This window comes from Dysidea avara, chromosome 1, assembly GCF_963678975.1.
Source record: "Dysidea avara chromosome 1, odDysAvar1.4, whole genome shotgun sequence".
NCBI classification, from domain to species: domain Eukaryota; kingdom Metazoa; phylum Porifera; class Demospongiae; order Dictyoceratida; family Dysideidae; genus Dysidea; species Dysidea avara.
Window position 1 is genome coordinate 57,070,375 of NC_089272.1, and position 17,526 is coordinate 57,087,900.

A 17,526-nucleotide genomic window follows, 5' to 3' on the forward strand; every position below is an offset into this window, starting at 1 on the left:
TTTTAGACATGTTGATGACTGTCTGGAAGCATGTGTGTGCGTGCGTGCGTGCGTGCGTGCGTCTGTTTGTCTGTCTGTCTGTCTGTGATGTGTGTGTATGTCAGTCAGTCTGTCTGTCTGAGTGAGTGAGTGTGTGTGACCTTTGTAATTGCACTATTGTGACTAAAGTGAATAGACCGTTTCACTATAGTAAGACTAGTAACTTTACTTGTTGTGTTACAGGTGTTAGGATTATCGTCACTGAATAATGAAGGAATATCAGAAGTGTGGAATGTGATGGAGGAATTCAGAGATACAATGTTGGTCCGGTAACTTTACATTGTGTATGTGTGTTTGTTTGTGTGTGTGTGTGTGTGTGTGTGTGTGTGTGTGTGTGTGTGTGTGTGTGTGTGTGTGTGTGTGTGTGTGTGTGTGTGTGTGTGTGTGTGTGTGTGTGTGTGTGTGTGTGCGTGCACGTGCGTGTACAGTATGTATGTATGTATGTATGTATGTATGTATGTATGTATGTATGTATGTATGTATGTATGTATCAAACAGTACGGTAGTAGTGTTCAAGTAGGATCCTCCCAACAATGACGCCTAAAATGCTGCGTTAAATATCATCCTAGAAACATCTTATGTGACGAAAATCACTTTTACGGAATAATATTGGTCCATCTAACACTAAATGTAGCATTATTAACAAGAAAGACACTTACAGGTGGCCGGGTATACGAAGAATTGTTTTAAAAATTGTCAAAACTCGAAATTTTGTCTGCCTCATTTACTCACTCGCTCGCTCACTCACTCACTGCCTGACCATGGACACAAGCCTAGAGGCCAAACAAGGCAGCTCACAGCCACAATTTTATGCCACAATAACCAACTCACCAGTGGGATGTGCCTTTTGAAGTTCCGACGAATGTGTGCCCTCTGCATCTTGTCTTTCCTTGTATCTCAATCAAACTGTTCCTCCGTCTTCTTCATGCAACGAAACCATATCGATGCATTAATTTTCCTTATCAACACTTTCTTTGAGCAGCATAATAGGCACCACAAAATATTTAAGACACTTAAGACTATGCTACTGTACGGAGGTACTAGATACCTGTATCTTATAGGTCACAAGATCATGTTCTGTATTCTATGCCCATTATCGATCTATTGATCAACACCACTATGACCACACCCCTTTTAAGGCTAGCTGTTTTTATAATGGAATAGTGACCATACACCTTCAAGTTGGTAGGCTGACTTGAGATACTCTAATAATTGATCGAGACCACAATGACCACACTCCATTTAAGGATAAGCTGTATTTATAACGGAATAGTGACCACACTTTCTGACTTCCTGTATTCACAGGCTTTAGCCTCTCACAGTTCACTAGTGGGCTAGCATTTAATAATCACATCATTGTAGGCTGACTCAAGATACTCTAATACAGCAGTCACCCTAATAGAACGGTCACACGTTTATAGTTAGCTGTATGCTTTAACAAAAAAAAATCTAAACTAGTATAAACCATGCCAAAGTAGGGATTTCCACTGAGCTATACTGTAATAGCTACCATCATTCATCTCTTGTTCCACTACTTTTTATCGCTTGGATCCCTACTTCATTTTTAAATTTATAATTTTTAATATACTATGCATGCATGTATGTATGTATGTATGTATGTATGTATGTATGTATGTATGTATGTATGTATGTATGTATGTATGTATGTATGTATGTATGTATGTATGTATGTATGTATGTATGTATGTATGTATGTATGTGTGTATGTACGTATGTATGTGTGTTTGTGTGTGTCAGTGTGTGCATTTGTGTGTGTGTGTGTGTGTGTGTGTGTGTGTGTGTGTGTGTGTGTGTGTGTGTGTGTGTGTGTGTGTGTGTGTGTGTGTGTGTGTGTGTGTGTGTGTGTGTGTGTGTGTGTGTGTGTGTGTGTGTGTGTGCTCGATGGTACACAATCAACATATTATATTTAGGAAGTTGGGACTTTTGAAGAGAGAAGAAAAGAGCAGAGAAAGACATGGATGTGGAACAATGTACAATGGCAACTGATGCAAAAGTATGAGCTTAAAATATGATGTGTTTGTGCGTGTGTGTGTGTGTGTGTGTGTGTGTGTGTGTGTGTGTATGTGTGTATGTGAAAAGTTAACTACCAGTTAAAGTTTCATCCTTGAAATGCAATACATACTGTACATGTCCCACAAGGACTGGATGTGGTGTTTGCTTTAGAGTGTGTCTATACCCATGTGAGCAAGTAAGGAAATGCTACACAATTATGCAATTATTTTGTTCCACTATAAATATGGCATATGGCTTTCAGGTTCTGGTGAATGTCTACCTTCTACACTTTGCCTTTACCTTTCATCCCCAATCTTACTGCTAGTTCCCAATCGTGTTCTTGTGAAGAAACTATATTGATACATTACTTTTCTGTTTCTTACATGTGTGTATAGATATTAGTGAAGTATTATAAGCTGTATATAGATAGCTGCACTTATATCTACTGGTTTCACTGCAGAAAACAAAACACGGCAATGGTGCCTCTTTAATGATTTATCAGAGTTCTATTGATAATCTACCTTTACCAGTGGCCCACTCCAGAGCAGCAGTGAGGTAATAAACCAGTCACCCTATTACAATAGGCATGTAGCATAATATTAGTCCATCTAACATCAAATGCAGCATTAAAAACAAGAAAACACTTAGGGGTGGTCCACAATTTTCTGCTTTTTCACGAGCATACAAACCATACGCTAGGGAGAGGGGGTAAAATCGCATGTACGGTTTTTAAAATGTTGATCATGTGGGTTGGCGAGAAATTCGAATGTAGCGATAAGGCTCTAGTAGTAAACCTCTACTGCTACTTATTTAGTGTCCAATTATAAATGGTGGACCAAAGCGAGCTGATGCTATTAATGCATGGGCCCAAGCCAGCACATGATTGGACAAAATTGTGCTTCGGCGAACTCTGGAAAACAGCGTAGCTAGGGTTAGCTACCAATGAAAAGAAGCTTTATAAGCTAAAGGAAAGATAAAGCTTATTGAATCTACAGGTAAGACGGTTGTCAGCGTGATAACACATACTATAGGCTTTATATTTTTTTATAACAGCACTTACTCTTTCTCTTTAGTCTTAGCCTAGCAATTAACACTGATAAACGGTTACAACTGAATAGCTTGTTGCTTCACTGCTTGTTGCTTCACTGCTTGTTGCTTTTGTTTTCTACCTGCAGAAGGTGTTGTTGTTGTGGGTTTAGGAATACTGTTGGGTATGGGAGGCTGGATTATGTGGGTACTAATTTGTTTACACTACATAGTTGTGGTCAGTGGCGATTCTAGACCTGACTTACAGGGGGGGGGCAGTAGGGAACAGCATAACTATTGTTGTTTGGCTATAGTATAAAATAGAATTTTCAGGGGGGTCTGGGGGTGCAACCCCCAGACGCTGCAGGATTTTTGCAATTTAAAGGCTTGAAAACAGCCTAAAATTTGTTCTAAAAACATGGAAAATGCTAAAAATAACAATGCCAATCTATACAGCAACTTTTCCCCAAGATTTTTTAAAAGTTATTTTTTAACAGGGGAGGCCCATGGCCCCCCCTGGCCCCCCCTTAGAATCGCCTATGTTGTGGGTTGCCTATAGAGAAAACCTGTCTCTGCAGAGTGTACCCACATCTCCTGACTCCATTCCACCTCAGACTATGGTGAATATCCAACAAACTAGTACTACTGTTGCTACTGCCCGTGTTGGGATGGTTTTGTATGAACACATTGAAGATAGCCAAGAACTATTTCTATGATGTGTATGTACACATTTGCAAATGTGCATCAGGTACTATTGCCCGCTGTGTGTAGGAATGTTTCTTTCAGGGCATCAGCTTCAAAAGCATCAAAATGATAAGATGCCTAAAAGACAAAACAATTACCAAACATGAATTTTGCAATATTAAAAAAGTATCCATGTGTTTGTTCAGCCATACAATACATCCATGTGTCAACATTTATACAGTACGCTTTGGGCTGGGGGGGAGGGGGTTAGAAAAAAGAGTACTCTTTGTACGCTCGCAAAAAAACCCAGAAAATTGTGGACCACGGCAGCCGAATATAGAATTTTAAAAAAAATTGCAATTGCCAAAACTCTTTATTGTGGTCCTGCCAGCCTGCTACAAGGCAAACAAAGCAGCGCACGGTCTCCATTTTACACTGCAATAACAAACTTACTGGTAGTGTTGCACTGATAATTGGATTAGCTGTTGGAAAAACCATATATTGGCTGTGTTTTTTGTATATCGGTATCGGATCAGCACCACAATGAATATAGCAGCAGATACAGATACAGTATTACGTATGTATGTATGTATTTAGAAATACGTGCTCATGATGTTTACAAATGTGTCAAGTTGCATTTTCCTGCATTGTTATTACTGCTTCAATGTACTGTCAGTTGTTGTAATAGCAATACTGCTGTTATAAACAAGCTAAATTGATCCTTCACAATCAAATTTCTAGTAAAAATTGCTACAAGATAGACACATGTGTTATATCAGATCGGCTACATTTATCAGCTTGAAAATGTTATCCAATATCGGTTATCAGAATATTGGCCAAATCTCATATCAGTGCAACACTACTTACTGGTGGCATGTGCCTTTTTGGGTTCCAAATAGTGTGTGCCCTGTCTTTTGCTGGTTGTCATCTTCTTTATCAATATTTAGGCGTTAATGTAATGCGTTACCTAAGTAATGAAGTTACTGTAACGAGTATAATATTATGTAATATTATTACTACAATATCGAAGTTACTAATCTCGTTAGTAATCCACTGAGTAACGCCTAGTCACAACGAAGTAATGAAGCCTACTGAATGAAGCTTATTCACCAGTTTCTTACTTATAACCAAGATTTGCACATTGTCCAACAACGCAATCATATCACGTGATTAGGTGGTAGTTTCACACGTGACAGCTTAAGGCTGTGGAAACAAAGTAATATAATATGTAATATTATTATAGTTACTTTATTTTATGGGTAATATGTAACTGTAACTAAATAGTTCAGTTGCAAGTAATATGTAACAAGTTACTGTTAAAAAATAATTGCCCCAACACTGACCATTTTTATAATGATAGTTTAGCTGTATTTGTAATAATGGCATGGTAAAAATAGGGAATACTCCTTGGTAGGTGAGAGACTGACTCGAGATACTCTAATACAGCAGTCATCCTAATAGAACAGTCACATGTGTATAGCTGTTTGCTTGCTTACCTGATTCCTCTACCAAATTTTGATAGTCTGTGGTGACCATGAAACTTCCATGTAAAATTATCTTTACCTTTTTTTTCTTCTTCAGCTAGTTAGTTGAAAACAGCATTTGTGATGGTTTAATTGTTCCATTAATAGTAAAAAAGTATCATTTTGTGAAATACCTTAAATCACACTTAAGAGTTTGCTCATACAGAATTTCTAGTTGGTAAAGTTGCAAGAAGAAAATCCTTTTGCATAGGTGTAGCCGAGGGTGGGCATGGGTGGGCATTTTCCCAACCATCACAGTTTCTTGCCCAACCATCACAAGTAGCTTAAGATTCATGTGAAGATTCACAGCAGCACACAAAACAACCCTACTTTAATAGTGTAAAGTGTACTTCATTTGTTGAACCATGACTTTGAACGAGGGACCGAGAGATAGAGGCATTAGAGGGTGTATCATGTAATCCATTGGGCAGAAATTCCTTGGGAAGTCCCTATAATTACACTTCATGAAGACGCATGTGCCATGTTCCTCTGCATTCGAATTTAAAATGGAGTCGAAGCGTAGTACTGTATCTCTTAAGTCACAGTGAGTGATATAAGTGTCAGTAGGATTCAGTGTGAATGGTGCTGGTAGCAAAAGATTTAGTTTCAGTGCCATGGACTTGTCAAGCATATTTTTTGATAAGGAAGTGCCGTATAGCCTACTGCTGATGAAAGGAAACGGGAAAATAAATTATACTGATTTAGGTAACAATAATGGAATATGCAAATGGAGGCTGCTGGAGCTGGAAATGGAGAAAAGGTCAAGTCATTATAAAGTGTCACATGCACGATTTGTACTGATTAACCGAGTTATGGTTTACCTGAAAATTTACCAGATTCATGCAAAATGTACATTGGCTGCTATAACTCTGGGAGTCCGGGATGAAGCTTTTAAAATGCTGATCTCATAAATTAATGCCCCCAGCCTTCATTTGGGGCCATGTGGCATTTACATTACATATCGCTGTAGTGGTTGGTCTGTAAGTTGTAGTCTACTACCAGTTGATTGTAGTAAGTATGTGATGAACTGTTTATATTGTTGGTTCTTGTAGGTTCAGCAGTTTGATGTCATGTGATGCTCGGTTATGCCAATTGTCGGTAGATGCCTGCCCTACAAGTTTAATAAAAGCTAGTAAATGTTTGCATGCATGCAAACAGCATTTGTTTGCACTATAGCACAGGTAGATGTAGGCCTTGTGTTCATACGCTTTTCATATTAATTTTTTCTTTGATAATGTCTCACATGAAAGTGAGTGTGTTTCCTTTGTATGTAGTTAAGTTGATGTTATGCCCAACCATCAAATATTGGCTGGCTACGCCCCTGTACTTTTGATCTTAAAAGTGTATTGTACGTACTTCATTAATTATTTGTTAGGTTTCAACGTCATCCTGAAGTAGTGTCGATGATCAATGAGATGGAGACGAAGGTGATGGTAGGAACAATCTCACCTGGTCTGGCTGCTGATCAACTGTTAGAAGTGTTTCTTAATCAACAAGAAATTAACCAATAATATAATGCTATAAACTGTATAGTGTATATATTTGTATATTTACAATAAACACATTAACTATGGAGAACCAGTAGTGTCAATAATTTGTACGTATATATATTCTAACTACAGCTATTTAGCAAGTAATATCCATGTACATGTGCAGTGACGACTGCACAAGGACTGGTGTTTCAAGTATTGCTACAATGTGCATGTTGAATTGTAATTTAATAAATTAAGCTACATCCACACAAGTGTAAACTATACACAGCATAAATAAAAACAATGTAACAACACTATATATGAGCTACTCCCACACTGACTGTACTTCCCTTTTATTACTGAGAATTGATGCTCCCTGTCAATGCATGTAATAAAATAGAGTATCTAAATCAGACCTGGATATTGTATATATCGGCTGGGATAAATTAATAATCTTAAAGTTTAGTAGAGGTAATAAGGGAGGTTGCCTACACCTGCAGCAGTAGAAACTTAACTTCAGTCATTGTCATACATTCAACACTAGAGATCATATAAAGGGGAGCTAGAGATTCATATGGTCTTGAAGAAACCTAATGTATTATTTTAGTGAAGAAATTTAGTGTATTTGTGTGGTGAGTGTGTGTAAACAAAAAGTAGCATTACCAAAATTAATTATAATTATTAGGTAGTCAAAGTACAATTTTTCTGCACTGGTAGATTAAATGTTGAATAAGTGACGTGGCTTAAGTGTAAAAGAGAAAAAAAAATTAACACAGCACAAAAAATTTGTTTTACAAAAGTGATAACCTTTATGCTGTAGCTAGCATTATATTTGGTGATCCACTAATTAATTAATTTCTTACCCTATAGTAACATCTCCCCTCACACACTAATATGTACCAATCAACCTCTCTAGTTACAATATTATCATATCATGTAAACAAGTAGTAACCATGGTAATAATAGATTACATCATACAAACACAATTTAACTGTTAGTAATAATTTGTAGTCTCTTGTTGTTCCCCTCTACAACATAAATATTGCCAGTAGAACTGATTGATATACCATTAATGTTATCAAATTCTCCTTGTTGAGATCCCTTCTTTCCAAACACACTGATCAACTGATGGGTGGGGCTCCATACTCTAATACTTGTACCATTATCACAACCAGCGATGATGTGACCATCAGGGCTAACAGTAATGGCCCATGGCCAGGTACATGTTATCCTACTAATAAAACTGCCAGTATGACTGAAGAGACGAATGTGATCACTGTAGTAGTCACTAACTAACACTCTATTGTCAGAAGCAATTGCTATTTTAACAGGAAACCGAAATTGTCCAGGGTTGTACCCGTAACTGCCAAATGTAAATGCAAATTTATCATCTTGTTGGAATACCTGGACTCTGTGATTACCACTATCTACAACATACAACATTTTATTACTACTGAAGACTAGTCCTCTAGGTCTATTAAACTGGCCATTGTTGTTCCCTCTATTGCCACCAATTACTGATAAGAGTTTGCCTTGTAGGGAATACTTCTTCACTTGATGGCTAAAATACTCACTGACAGCTATGATGCCATCCTTACTGACTGCTACACCTTCAGGCGAGTCCAATCTGTAGGGACCCGCCGATTATATGCTCATAATTTTACCTATTATGCTATGCTGCACTGCTAAAAAATTTACCTATTATGCTTAAATTTATGCTCAATACTTACCCATTATGCTCAAATTATGCCCAATTATTTATGCCTCGTTCTCATGCTCTACTTATAATTTCCAGTTTATGGATAAATAATAAGTGGCTGAAGCACAAACTTACTTGTCAAACTGTATATTACAGAGAAGATCGATATACTCTAATAGAACAGTCAGCTATGTGATTGTTCTATTAGAGTTACTGACTGTTCTATTAGGGTATATCGATCTTTCTTATAGCTACTTTGACAATGGCGGATCCAGGATGGGGCATTTGGGGCAAATGCCCCCCCTTCAAGAAATTGCATACAAGATCGAGATACTCTAATAGAGCAGTCAATTGCTCTAATAAAGTAGTCACAATGTTCATGAGGCAGTGTAGCTTACCCATGAAGTTATAAATAGGATTTTATTTTACATAACATACGTGATATAATATATTTGGTAAAAGATCACTAGCTATTATTGTTGTGACTTTTTTTTTTTTTTGCTCTTCAACTTTTTTCAGCAAAATGCCCCCCTCTTTCCAAACTCTGGATCCGCCCCTGTTTGATAAGCAAGGATTCATACTATTACACAAATATTCTACCCATTATGCTAGCATTATGCTCAATGCTTTCAGGCACCTATTATGCTCATAATTATGCCAGCATAATCGGCGGGTCCCTACCAATCTGTTGTCATCACTTCCTTGTCCAATCACTGATAACAATGTCATGTTACAGTCTAACACTATCACACACTTGTTAGTATAATCACAAACAACTACTTCACCATGTACTCCTATAGCAACATCATGGAGTTCACCAAACTTGTTCCCTCCATAATCAGTCACCACACTACAATCTTGTTATCTCATCTTGTTGTATAGTCTCTCAGTACAACTGATATCCTACAGTAACATGACAGGATCATGTGATCTACTGTACACTTATACTAATAATACTGGTGATGTCACTTCCTGTATGTATAGGAAATGTGATGACATACATAGTGTGGTGAACTATAATTGTAAATTTTATATATATACTTTGATCTCTGAAAATACAGGTATGTCTTTTAAATTGACTACTTATTGAGACCAACTACAAGGGTCATGGTGGATCATACAGTAAAACTAACAGATTATAGAACAGCAGTTGAAACCCACAATCAAACTTGTACTAGGTTTTAAATATACTTTAGAAAATAATTTAAGGCTATGTAACCTAGCTCTAACACTTGAAAATGAGTAATCTGGACACTTTGTAATGTTCCAAAGTATCCCTTAGGGTGTATACTGATATGGTAAATCAGGACACTATTGGTCTGTCCTTAATACACAGGTTTCACTGTAATGGTGTACATATCCACAAAACACTCTAATAGAACACACATTATTCCTTACTTGTGAGGACTGTCTGGGATGTGTTGTCCATTAATTACAATTGATATCACATGATCTCCAAGTGTCCTGGGAGTGAAGGATACTGTGTAGTTTCCACCACCAATGTCCAGGACAGGTTTAACTGCTATACTGACTCAAAGTTTTTGTTCATCACTAACACTTGTATGGTACCAGCCCTCCCAATAGCATTATCATCATTGATATCTTTAAGTGTTAATACTAGTGAGTTTTCTTTGTTAATGATCACTACTGCTGGAAATGATACTTTACATTTACTACAAAAAGTACCAATGCAACCATGTAAATACTGTAGTAGAGTATCTGTGGCATAAAATAGCATGTGAAACATGCCAATCCAGGGATCTGGTGTGTGTTCCCCTGAGAAAGTTAGAGATTGATTATGAGAGTGATCTTAAGTAGTTTATCAAAACTATTATAAAAATTTACTTGACTATTATATTAGGGTGACTGCTCTATTAAGGTACCTTGACTAGTTTTGAAAACCTCCTTGGAACTTCCATTGGATGGACTAGTCCGCTTTGATTATTTTGTACTGTTAGCCTTATGTTGTATACTGGTCTAATAGTGTGTAGAGTTGGTAACAGGACATTGTTTCCAGGAGACACATATCCACTAGATTGTAACACATGGTAATGATGACATCACATCTTGTAATGTGTCCTCATGTTTGTCTATACTAGTTCATGTACCAAAAATGGTTTAGTGGCGTGTACTGAGAAAGCTTGTCTACCAGGTAATGTCCTTGATGGTGTTACATGGTACAACATATCACTTGTTACAGCTGATTCTTGTGCATCAGTGACCTGTCCTACAGGATCACAGTGTGAGGTATACAAGCCAACTGGTGAAACATTTTGAAATCCATCATGTGATCTTGATAATGGAGGATGTCCAACTGGTCGGACCTGTTCACTACAACAGGTTCAGTGTGTTAGAGCTCCATATCCTCCTGTGGTCCAGTGTAGTAAGTTATAAGATTATTACTCAACAGCACTTGGACATTATACTTTTGAACAGTACCCAAAAATCACCCACGTGCACTATGCTCAAGAAATTCCCAAAATTACATACATTACAGGGCTGGGAGAAGCATCAAATTATTGGTCAGGCAAAGCTATCAAAACTTGGTAATGGTAAAATTTCATGACTAACTTACTGTGACAGTAAAATATTGGTCAGGTTCTTGCCTGGGCTGCCTGGGCACTTCCCCCAGCCCAGCATTAGAGTAATGATTCAGCTTCATTCTTTCTTTTAGCTGGTTGATAGGCAGCTCCAGGATCGGTTTCTGATCAGGAGTATAGCTGGACTTTTGGTAAAGACCACAACAAAGCAAAAAAGGTAACTACCTAATAAATGCCCTCTTTATAGCTACACAGCTTGCTACACTGCTTCTGTGACTGTTCAGTTTATTAGAGTGATTTACTGCTCTATTATGCAAATCAATGCAAAATATATTTAGCTGCTTGAATACACTTGACTGGTTTCTGAAAACCTCAGAAACTTCACTGGAGCTTCCCCTGATTACAGTAATCCATCACTGTTAGAGTATCTTATAACTGATTGTTCAAGATGTCAGCAGATTCAGCACTATATTCCTGATGCCCAATGCCCATGTGTACCAGTTATTAATGAAATGATGTCACATCCTCATTGTTTGTTACATGTGAGTCAGTGACCTGTCCTACAGGATCACAATGTGAAGTGGTGAAACATTTTGTAATCCATCTTGTGATCTTGATAATGGAGGATATTGACCTGTTCACTACAACAGGTCCAGTGTAGAACTCCATGTCCTCCTGTGGTGCAGTGTAGTAAGTTCATATCATCTGGTTCTTAGTGTGTCACCATTACTCCCCCCCCCCCCCCCCCACCCCCCCAGAATGTCCTATAAAGGGTCAGGTGTTCACAACATGCGGTACAACATGTCCCCCAACATGTAATGATCCAGGACCAGTGATATGTACACTACAGTGTGTGGTTGGTTGTCAGTGCCCAACTGGTACTATACTAAATGAGAAGAAATGTGTACAGCCAGCTGCAGATCAATGTGATTAGTGTTATCCCATCACTCATAGGCGGATCTGAGGGGGGGCCAAGGGGTGCTGTGCCCCCCCTGGCCTTTCTCTTGCCCCCCTTGGGCTCACAGTTGATACCAGAAACTGGAATCATGTATTCATACTGTATTCAGAAGTATAGAAAGCAAATGGGCAAATAGAAGACAACAATTGTAAATGTACTTTACAGTTATACTGTACATTGTAAAGAAAGTGAGACATATAAGTTTGAATTTTTGTGCCAAGATCGAGATACTCTAATAGAGCAGTCACTACTCTAATAGAACAGTCACAATTGTAATGTCATTACAACAATACTAGCTATAGCTACACCTTATCTCTATTTAGCACACTTTACCATCAAATAGGCTTTATCTCAATTAGGCTAACTAATCTTTATATTATGCATTGTAAGCATACACTTTGTTAGCTAAATGCTATCAAAAATGCTCCCAGATTCAAACCTAGGAAGTCTAATTTTAAAATTTTTTTCGCCAACTACAGTCTTACAACCGTATGTCTATCATTCATCCAACTATACTGAATGAAGTTATGTAACTAAATATAACTTGCGTACTAGAATTCCTCTTAGTGGAATAAACACTTTTGTACACTAAAACTTTTTGCCCCCCCTTGGCCCCCCCTGACAATGCCTCCTAGATCCGCCTATGCCATCACTGAACTGTATACCATCACATCACTTTACTATGTGTCATTAGAGTGTCCTCCCATCTGTTCCCCTCAGTTCTGTAGCAATCCAAGGAACAGATACAGACCAAGTAGTCGGTGAGTATGTCCCTGTACTCTACTAATAATAAATATTTCACATTTATATCCTCACTGTACCACCGTGTCCTGACACGTGTCGTAAAACATATTGTAAAGCCTGTTACTACTCTGATACTGCTCTCCCCACCCCCTCACGATGTACCAACGTGTGTCACTTCCTTCCCAGTTTAAAATGTCTAAGGAGTTGGGCATCATGTATTGGACGTTGTAGCAACCACTACGTGAGTCACATTATGGTTACCATGTTGTCTTGTGTAGTGGAGGAAATCTTCTACCTTCCATTGTTATGAGTACATCACCATTACACCCTGTAGTTAGTTATATGGCTACATCATTGTCTATTGTTTCAGTTTAGCCAACAATTCAATAATGTAGGGGTTTACTCAATTTTGTTGCTCAGTATAGGGATGTCCCTCAGCATTTCTAGTATAACAAATACCTGTCACATATGTGGTCATGTTGTACTTGTCATGTGACCACACTTAAGATTAAAGCCATGTTAGTATGTCGCCATATTTGGTGCATATAATAGCTCCTCCAAACATTTTTGGAGTATGTGTTAGTTACTAGCATGTTCAGTACCACCAAGAGTTCACAATAGGGAATATTATGAACTCTTGGTACCACTAATACATAGCTATCAGGTATGACACGCCATCATCATGTGATCCCTGCAGGTGTCGTGTAAGGACATGTACTAAGTTATTTTGGAGTTTACTATCAGCATCTTCTGAGAGAGCTGCACTCTAATTAGTATAAGACTGAATGATCCATTACTATTGTAATACAATATGGATAGCTACTATTATGTGTATAGCTTTACACCACTGAACAGCTTGTTGTATGCGTTCTTTAGCTTTCTTTATAAGAAATCTTAAATGATAGTAGCTATATAAGTATAGTTTGGTGGTTTACCTGTAATCATATAACATTGTCTATTGTTTATCCAACAATGGAGAACTGTGTGTGGTAGTCACTTCTTGCACAATAAGATGTTTACAGGATAAGAATATCTCTCAACACTTTTAGTGCAGCAAAGACCTGTACGTGTGGTCATGTATAGGCCAAACTTGAGGCCTTATAAGGTTTTACTGCCAAATACTTGGCAGAGTTGATTTATACAGTTACTTCAGTGAACCTTGGTAACCCAGTATATAGACCACAACAAATACATGCACAATAGGTAGCCATACTTGAAACTGAATTATAACTTTCTAGCCACGTATAGCAAATTTAAAATGTTTCTTTTTCATTCAGCATCTCCACCCCATACCAGCTCTGCATACAAAACAAAGCAATGAGTTTATCTGGCAAATATCTGTCCCCTAGAATATGATGACACAACACTTATGATGTCATTTCTAAGGTCATTTCTATCAGAGAAAATATTACACAATAATTTTCCAAGTGTTAACTTGTCTAACAGGTATAGTAACTACATAACATATTATATCACCATAATAACCAAATGTGGAAACTAATTATGTCAGTAGTTGACATCACATGACATCATAATAATATAACTTCTAGTCTCACAGCTTATTTTGTTGCTTTACAGATCAATGTGTGCATACAGCTAGGGACCCGCCGATTATGCTGGCATAATTATGAGCATAATAGGTACCTGAAAGCATTGAGCATAATGCTAGCATAATAGGTAGAATATTTTGTAACAGTACGAATTCTTGCTTATAAAAATAGCTATCACAGAAAGATCGATACACTTTAATAGAACAGTCAGTAACTCTAATAGAACAATCACATAGCTGACTGTTCTATTAGAGTATATCGATCTTTTCTGTGATGTGCATTTTGACAAGTAAGGTTGTGCTTCAGCCACTTATTATTTATCCATAAACTGGAAATTATTAGCAGAGCATGAGAACTGAGGTATAAATAATTGGGCATAATTTGAGCATAATAGGTAAGTATTGAGCATAAATTTTAGCATAATAGATAAATTTTTGAGCAGTGCAGCATAGCATAATAGGTAAAATTATGAGCATAATCGGCGGGTCCCTACATACAGCTGCAGAGAAAAATGACATGGTCTGAAAGAAACTAGCTACTATATATGTTGTAGGATAACACTACTGGCTAGCTATTTTGTAAAATAAAATTTAATAATCAATGAGCTAATTAAGTTATGGAACTTTGCACCACACACTGCATGTCATAGTTCAAATGATGTCATTGTGTTACATCGTCAACAGAAGTCACATGATCTCATTGTCAAGGTTACTATATAAAGACTACTACATCCTTATAGACTTTATTAACTGTTAAAAGATGAACAGTGTGATATTAGTACTAGCTGTGCTTGTTTCAAGCAGTTTAGCAGACTCCAGTGAGTGGCTATCGCAGTATGGGTGAATAACTATTTGTCTGTCAATAGGATCATCATGTCCAATAAGGGGTCAAGTGTTCCAGGCATGTAAGACCTGTCCAGCTACCTGTACTAATCCTGGTCTGTTGTGTACTCTACAATGTCAACCAGGGTGTGGTTGTCCTCCTGGAAAACTCATTGATGTTACTAATAATAGATGTGTACGGCCCAAGCAGTGTCCTATTGATTGCTCTGTAAGTTCAGTTGAAACAGTTAGAAGTCACAAGAAGGGTATAATGCAGCCTGTAACCACAAGCTGGTTGCAGGAAAAATAATCATTAAAGTGGGAGCAATATAGCCAACACCTAGAGAAAGCTAACCCAGAACAGCTAACATGAGTTAACAGGCCACCAGAACACTGGCCAAGTTGTGAGTGTTCTTCCAACAATTTTGAGCCCTAACACTTGTAATGTATCATTTGTGACTAGTAACAATTACTGTAAGGAGTTACAATTACTCTAGAGTATAGAATACTTTATCCAATAGGAGATGTCCATTATTAATTATCTTTCATCACTGTTATAGCTGGTGAAGTGTGCTCTACCAGAGTGTGCTACTGGAGTAGGTACTGGAACAATTCCTGGTCAATGTTGTCCTTCATGTGGTAAGTAATTTCATCTGTTATCATTGAATATTATACTGGTCTAATAGTGTGTAGAGTTGGTAACAGGGCATTGTTTCCGGGAGACACATATCCACTAGATTGTAACACATGGTAATGATGACATCACATCTTGTATTGTGTCCTCATGTGTGTCTATACTAGTACATGTACCAAAAATGGTTTAGTAGCTTGTACTAAGAAAGCTTGTCTACCAGGTAATGTCCTTCAGTACAACCTGCATAATAAATACCATCATATCACCTGTATAGATCCTTGTGCATCAGTGACCTGTCCTACAGGATCACAATGTGAAGTGTTTGGACCAACTGGTGAAGCATTTTGTAATCCATCATGTGATCTTGATAATGGAGGATGTCCAACTGGTCAGACCTGTTCACTACAACAGGTTCAGTGTGTTAGAGCTCAATGTCCACCTGTGGTCCAGTGTAGTTCTAGTAAGTTACCTTGTGGCTCATAGTGTGTCACCATTAGCCCCCCCCCCCATCCAGAGTGTCCTATAGAGGGTCAGGTGTTCACAACATGTGGCACAGCATGTCCCCCAACATGTAATGATCCAGGACCAGTGATATGTACACTACAATGTGTGGTTGGTTGTCAGTGTCCAACTGGTACTGTGCTAGATGAGAAGAAAAGGAAATGTGTCAAGCCAGATCAATGTGGTTAGTGTTATCCCATCCCACTGAGCTGCATAACGCTAATCAGTGTCACCTAACTTAGCTACAGTCAGTGTCCCCTGTACATTAGGTCAACCCATTAACTTACCTATTTATGTGGTTTAGTATGGTCACTAAGCTGAACTTGTTACAACTCTAGCTACAAATCCTTGTGCTGCTGTTCAGTGTTTGAAAGGATCAAATTGTGAAGTATTTGAACCGACTGGGGAGCCATTTTGTACCCCATCATGTAGTCTTGATAATGGAGGATGTCCTGATGGTCAGATATGTACAATACAAGATGTTGTGTGTGTCAGAGCTCCATGTCTTCCAGCAATCAAGTGCAGTGAGTTACTGTAACAACAATTGCTTCAATGCAACTTGTTAATTCTTCTCTTATAGCTGATCCTTGTGAGTCAGTGACCTGTCTTACAGGATCACAATGTGAGGTATACAAACCATCTGGTGAAACATTTTGTAATCCATCTTGTGATCTTGATAATGGAGGATGTTCAAGTGATCAGATCTGTTCACTACAAGTAGTTCAGTGTCCTAGAGCTCCATGTCCTCCAGTAGTACAGTGTGCCCATCCATTCAAAGGATGAGCTAGTTGTGGCACGAGACTAACAATATAGTTCATTATGTATAGTATATTAGGCACATGCTACTAACATCAATTATTGTACATTGCATTAGGCACATGTGACTAACAGTATGGTCTATTATTGTACATTGTATTAGTACATGTAATAACAATACTACTATATTACAGGAGTAATATATCGCATACCCCTACACAAAATCACTCCTATATAATACAGGCAGGGACACCCAAAAACAGTGCAGGGTATTCAATATGGCACTCCATTGGCCCAGTGTAAACAAAAATGACCCATGGCTTCTGCTCCAATTTTCTCAGCACTAGTTCAGCTTTGTGACTAATACGCATCTAATGTATATAGTAAGTTGAACTAAATAGCATAAAACTGATCAAACTTTGTTAACACAAGCTTTCAATGCACTGAGGTCCAATGTAGCTCTCAGTTCAGTCACCAATATTTTGGTGAACTGCCTCACCTGTCTAAATTGTAGCTACGCCTTTGTGCTATTAGTTTTTACATCCATAACATGAGGGACTAATATT

General features: G+C 37.9%; 2 protein-coding genes across 7 annotated transcripts in view; both read left to right on the forward strand.

Moving 5' to 3' along the window:
• Positions 1 to 6,863, forward strand: part of LOC136237254 (methylmalonic aciduria type A protein, mitochondrial-like) — a 16,305-nt gene extending 9,442 nt beyond the window's left edge. For 3 of the 6 annotated variants that reach the window (XM_066027595.1, XM_066027603.1, XM_066027608.1), the window contains 3 exons: positions 223 to 303; positions 1,971 to 2,053; positions 6,661 to 6,863. In XM_066027595.1, coding sequence (XP_065883667.1) covers positions 223 to 303; positions 1,971 to 2,053; positions 6,661 to 6,796 — 300 coding nt within the window. In that variant the 3' untranslated portion in view covers positions 6,797 to 6,863. Of the gene's footprint in view, positions 1 to 222; positions 324 to 1,970; positions 2,054 to 6,660 lie in introns of those variants that run through there. The other 3 variants (XM_066027614.1, XM_066027619.1, XM_066027626.1) reach the window with 3 other exon arrangements.
• Positions 6,864 to 15,007: 8,144 nt separating this feature from the next.
• LOC136237288 (keratin-associated protein 16-1-like) lies at positions 15,008 to 17,156 on the forward strand. The gene is made up of 9 exons (XM_066027638.1): positions 15,008 to 15,065; positions 15,114 to 15,298; positions 15,630 to 15,708; positions 15,756 to 15,819; positions 15,871 to 15,923; positions 15,978 to 16,163; positions 16,218 to 16,388; positions 16,543 to 16,728; positions 16,785 to 17,156. Exons 1-9 carry the CDS (start codon positions 15,008 to 15,010, stop codon positions 16,985 to 16,987), a joined length of 1,185 nt encoding a protein of 394 aa, XP_065883710.1. The 3' UTR covers positions 16,988 to 17,156.
• The last annotated feature ends 370 nt before the right edge of the window (positions 17,157 to 17,526 follow it).